The sequence below is a fragment of the Phyllobates terribilis genome, unplaced genomic scaffold (genome assembly GCF_046119375.1).
Source record: "Phyllobates terribilis strain yellow unplaced genomic scaffold, ASM4611937v1 Scaffold_36__1_contigs__length_13169755, whole genome shotgun sequence".
In the NCBI taxonomy this organism is placed as follows: Eukaryota; Metazoa; Chordata; class Amphibia; order Anura; family Dendrobatidae; genus Phyllobates; species Phyllobates terribilis.
Window position 1 is genome coordinate 11,286,288 of NW_027362796.1, and position 5,552 is coordinate 11,291,839.

Sequence of the window (5,552 nt, forward strand, 5' to 3'; positions counted from 1 at the left end):
CCTTAATATTTTTCTATCTACTGGCTAACACGATACTATGATATATATTTTTTGCGAAATTTTTGCTAAACTTGAGAAATGTGTTTTTTTTTCTGTTCAGGAACTTTCATTCATGGGTGTTACGGGTCCGGGTGGTGGAACCTCTGTGCTTTGGTGCAAGGAGGGACCAGAGGGGCGTAACTAAGTGCCTACTCGGACCGACCCAAGTCACACGGCGGCTTAGTCGACTCCGTGAACCAGGGAGGGACCGGGCAGGTGAACCAGGTGCCACTCTAGGACCGACCTTGTGTGATAGCAGGTGACTCCCATGGGTCAGATGACAGGAGCTGACCGGTACAGCGGATGAGCACGGCAGGAAGGCTGGCGGGTGATCCGGGTAGATAAGCAGGCAGGTATGGCTGATAGCCAGACAGGTGCTCCGGGTAGGCAAGCAGGCGGGTGCAGCAGATAGCCAGACAGGTGCTTGGGGCAGGCAAGCTGGCGGGCAACGCAGGTAACTGGCAGGTGCTCCAGGTAGATAGATTGGAGGGCATGTCAGGTAACTGGCAGGTGCTCCAGGTAGGCAGGCTGGCGGGCACAGCAGGTAACTGGCAGGTGCTCCAGATAAGCAGACTGGCGGGCACGGCTGATAGACTGGCAGGCAGGATTGTTAGACAGACTGGCGGGCAAGGCTGACGCAGCGGGACCTGAGGGCTGAAGAAAGTGTTAGCACACAAAACAACAACCTTGCACAGGCACCTTCATTTTGGAGGAGGTGCCTTATAAAGGGGAAGTCCTCCGGGGACTCTTTAGGACGGCGCCCGGCCCCTTTAAGAGGAAGGAAGCGCGCGCGCACCCTAAGTACTGTGCCCGGGAAGCTGCGCGCGGTGCGCGCCACAGCAGCAGCAGTAAGGCGCCGGACCGGGACCACGACAGTGAGGGGAGCGCCGTCTCTGCCCGGCAGGAGGCAGAGACGCCAATGCTACAATGGGGTTCATTTTATCAGCTGAAGGGTTTAAGATGGATCCTTGAAAAGTTTTTTCTTCATTATGGTTTCCATCCCCATTTTGGTGGATTTTCAAAGATAAGTTCTGAATGTACTGAGGTGGAGGACGCCAAAGAGAAACATGGGGATGTTACATGGGTTGAAAAAAAAAACCTAGGTCCATCAAGTTCAACCCTTCTCCACCAATTATACATTTTTTGTCACTAAATTATCTATAACCCACAATGTTATATGTACTGAGGAAATTATCCAGCCCTTTTTTAAAATTTGTTAGTGTTTGCCATTACTACCTCTTGTGGTAGAGCCTTCCACAGTCTGACTGCTCTAACTGTAAAGAACCCTTTCCTGTTTGCCGGAATGGCCATTCTTCCACCAGTAATAAGTGCCCCCTAGTCCTTAGTATGGTCTATGGATGGAATAAGTCAGCTATTGATAGTCACCATCGTGCTCTCTAGAAACCCCAGAGCATCACCTAAGAATAAAAGTAAATCATAAGCATACAATGCCGCCTTCTCTTCCTTGGTCCCATATTTAAATCTCAGAGGTTTTACTAATTATTGCCACAAGAAGTTCAATTGCTATTTGTCAGGGAGATATTGGTATCAGGAAAATATTCTTCCATATTTCCCTGACATGGATATTGACCATTTCTCCCTTTTGTCAGTACAAAGCTGCCTCCATAAAAATCTTAGCACAAAGCCCCAATTAACACAGTCATGAGTAAGGCCTTAAACCAACTGCTGTCAGCCAAGAAGTGTTACAAGCTACTTAGAATGCGAGCCTCTTGTACCTGGATGACGCAGGGGGTGATTAAAACGCAGGATTGCCATAATTTGCGTGTAACTGGGAAAGCTTGTTTCCCGAGCTTCAAACAGAAATCTATAGACACTTCGACTTCCAAAACGAAGTATGAAATATTGTAAGTTTCATACTTCCGACAATAATGGGACCTATATTTTTAGTGGCAGGGACAGCCGAGAAACGTATACATAATTTTTCATTATTGTAAGCAAGATCAGGGAGCTGTAGCGCGAAAACACCAGAATAACAGACTGCAGCTATGCAATGTGTGGTCTCTAAATGCAGGTAAAATCATAACAGAAAAAATGGCATAGTTTGCAAGCTTCTGCGATCAACGAGCAATGAGTTATCGCAGACGTTAGCATTTTTAATAAAAATGTGCAGGCTGGAGACCAGCCCACATGATGTCACCACAAGGGGTGTGTAGACAGATCTCCACTTAGGTATAAGAGTACCCATGGAAAATACATAACCACTCATTTCCAGGGGGGTATAAGGATTATAAGCAACGGGTCTCGTTCGATAACGCTCAAATCAAACTGAGGAGCCACTCCTCCACCTATATTGAATCGTTTCAGCGATCGTATAGTAAGTTATCTTTTTTTATCCTGTTTATTTTATGTAACTGCTTATGTATTTTAATGTCTCCTAGGTTCAGGCCTGTTTGTCTTATTTGTTTAGTGGATTGTTTGTTGAATTGTTGCCGGTAAAGTTAGGGTAGCACCCTGTTGATTGAAGTTCTCATAAGATCTAAAGGGTAAAACCAGACATCTCTGAGAAGAAAGTGAGGTAGAGGTTAAAAGTCTAAATCTCATGTTAAGGGGAAGTAGCCTTATGCTTCAATAGGAGATCACTCTTGGCCTGGATCTTGGATCTGTAGTTGATCAAGTGCATGAGACAAGACTGTGGCAGTGATTGCCTGAGGGAAAAGATTATATTCAATCTGTGTCCCTGTTTTAGTGAAGTGATATTCACTGGTTTCTGTATTGTGTTTCGTTAATTTGTAATTTTTGTTTGGAAAGCTGATTTGTTTATTTTTGTTGTCTTCTGTGAAAATAGTTAGAAGTAATTAACATGGAAATAGTCAGTAAATTTATTGAAAAATATGCCTCTGCTCAGTTCAGTACTTGTGCAGATGATGCATTGACACATCAGTTTAATGACCTTATGAAACAATGTGAAGGGCAGAATGATAACAAAAGTAAATTGTCGAAAAAGAAAGCAAAGAAAGAGAAGTTAGCAAATGTTTTGTGTATGTTGTTGAAAATGAAAGGAATTGCAGAACAAAAGGAATTGCACTGGTATTCAGAGAAAGCTCAATTAAGAGGTGAAGTGGACAAAATTGAACAGGAAGTCAGTCTGGCTATTGCTAGTGCTGAAGATCATAATTGTGAGTGTGAAGATCTAAGGGATGAGGTAGACAATATGAATTACCAAAATTGTGAATTAGAAGATAAGCTGGAGGAGTATAAGGAGAGATGTAAACTTAGGGAACAGCGTATTGCTTTGCTAGAAGGAAAAGAAGCGAAGTATAATGATGATATGACAATACTTAGGAACCAGTTGTATGATGCTAATGTAAAATTGGAGCTAAAAGAACATTGCATTATGTCCTTGAAATCACAAGAATGTACTAGAGTGAATAACCATAGTTATTGTAATCAAATGTGCAAGTCTGCTGATCAGGAGGAAAGAGATTGGAAAAGAGGGGAGGAGCAGCCTGTGTGCACGGCTGATAACCCTGAGTATAACCCAGATCGTAGTTCCTCTCTCTTTACTCCTGAGTCAGGAGGGAGCAGACAAAGGAGAGACAATTTGCTTAGTAACAGCAGTAATTTAGTCCAATCCACAACACTCTCCATACAGGATAAGACAAATCTATGCCAGATATTAGGGAAGTTTGATACAAGTGCCTCAGCCATTAGTCTTTCCAATAAGTTAGAGGCAGTAGTGACACAATACAGTCTGGGTAATAGAGCTGCATGTGCCTTACTTCGGGTATGGCTCCCATCTCAACTTTGTGAAAAACTGCAGCCCCCTGTAGGAGCTCACAAAGGATTATCTGCAGATCTTGAATGTAATTGGGGAAATGCTAGAGACAGAGTGGAGGAATTAAAGAGAGTTATAGGGGGACGAGATATGAGAGGTACTAATGCCTTAGAAAATGCAAAATTAAATAGAGGAGATGATCCTATTATTTTTTGCAGTGAATGTTTGACATTATATCGTTCTACCTATAACTGCCCTGACATGTCTCCTGATGATAGCCGTTTTCTATATTCAATGGCTAACAACTGCACCTTTGTTGATTATCCAACAAAGGTTGCCTTGAGGAACGCAAATTCCTATCAAGCCTTTGTAAATATATTAAAGGATTGGATTCAGGATACAAGTCATGACAACAAGCCCCAAAAGAGGATATCAGAGGTAGTCAAAAATGAAGGCAAAGTAAGATTTATTGGAAAATGTTATAAATGTGGTTACACAGGTCACACTATGAAAGAATGTAGAAGTAGTAAAAGAGTTATCAATAATAGACCTTTTAATAATAGGAAGCAAAGACAAGAACCAAATACTGCAAGGAATGGAGAGCATAGTCTTCCTGAAGTTACATTATATGGCCCACTTCTGGATGAACTGAGGAAGATTGGGAAGGCAATGGCAGAAAAGCCAGAGGAATTAAAGACCCCACCTTCAACAAATCCTTATGTAAAACAATAGGGATGTCACGCCCCAGTGTTGTCCCTAGTGAGTCAGCTTAGCAGGGACAAGGGCGGGAGACCCCTTATTCAGGGTACGGTAGGGGGCCATCGTACAAACATTTTACTGGATACAGGGGCTGCTGTCAGTTTGACTAATCTGGATTTGATTAAAGACCCTGGTGGTAAACACATTTTTCTGAGAGGATTTGGAGGACAGTTAGTATCTTCAGAACAATCTTTACCAGTGACAATAAACCTGGGAAATCTATGTGTTGAGTATGGCTTATATCTTTCACCAACACATGAAGGTACCATTATTGGGTCAGATATTATGAAGGAATATGGACTTATTCTTGATTTATGCAACTGGATGTTGTGGAGAGGATCACGGTATAAAGGCTATTTAAAAATGGTAACTGACAATTATGGTATTGATTCCATCAAAGGTGCTCAATCTTTAGATCCAGCCATGATATTGAGAACAGATGATGAAATATTGGCCGACATCTTGTGGCAACATAACAATGTGTGGGCAAATTCAAAAACCCAATGTGGCAAGGTGTCCAACATGGTAGTAATGGTAGAGGGTCCTGATCCCCCACCCCAAAGACAGTATAAAATACCACCAGAGTCAGTCCCCTACATTAAGAGAATACTGGATGATTTGCTGATTCAAAATGTCATCAGGGAATGCCAATCCACTAATAATGCACCCCTATGGCCAGTTAAGAAACCAAATGGTTGGCGTCCGACATTGGACTACAGAGCTTTAAATAAGTGTACCCCTCCTGTCACTAATGTGGTTGCCAAAATGCCTGACATGATGACAGCACTCAAACCCTCCTCCACTGTGTATTAATCAATAGACATCTCAAATGGATATTTCTCCATTCCTTTACACCCTGACTGTCAATACAAATTTGCATTTACATTTCAAGGGAAACAGTTAACATTTTGTCGGTTACCACAAAGATTCAGGTCCAGTTCTACTTACTTTCATAAGTGCATGGTTGAAATTTTGTCATCTTTTTCAGAACCTGATTGCATTGTACAGTATGTAGATG

At 42.4% G+C, this 5,552-nt stretch overlaps 1 protein-coding gene across 1 annotated transcript; it reads left to right on the forward strand.

Moving 5' to 3' along the window:
* Positions 1–2,266: 2,266 nt before the first annotated feature.
* LOC141182850 (posterior protein-like) lies at positions 2,267–5,349 on the forward strand. Its single transcript, XM_073660977.1, has one exon. It carries the CDS (start codon positions 2,861–2,863, stop codon positions 4,505–4,507), a length of 1,647 nt encoding a protein of 548 aa, XP_073517078.1. The 5' UTR covers positions 2,267–2,860; the 3' UTR covers positions 4,508–5,349.
* Positions 5,350–5,552: the final 203 nt, after the last annotated feature.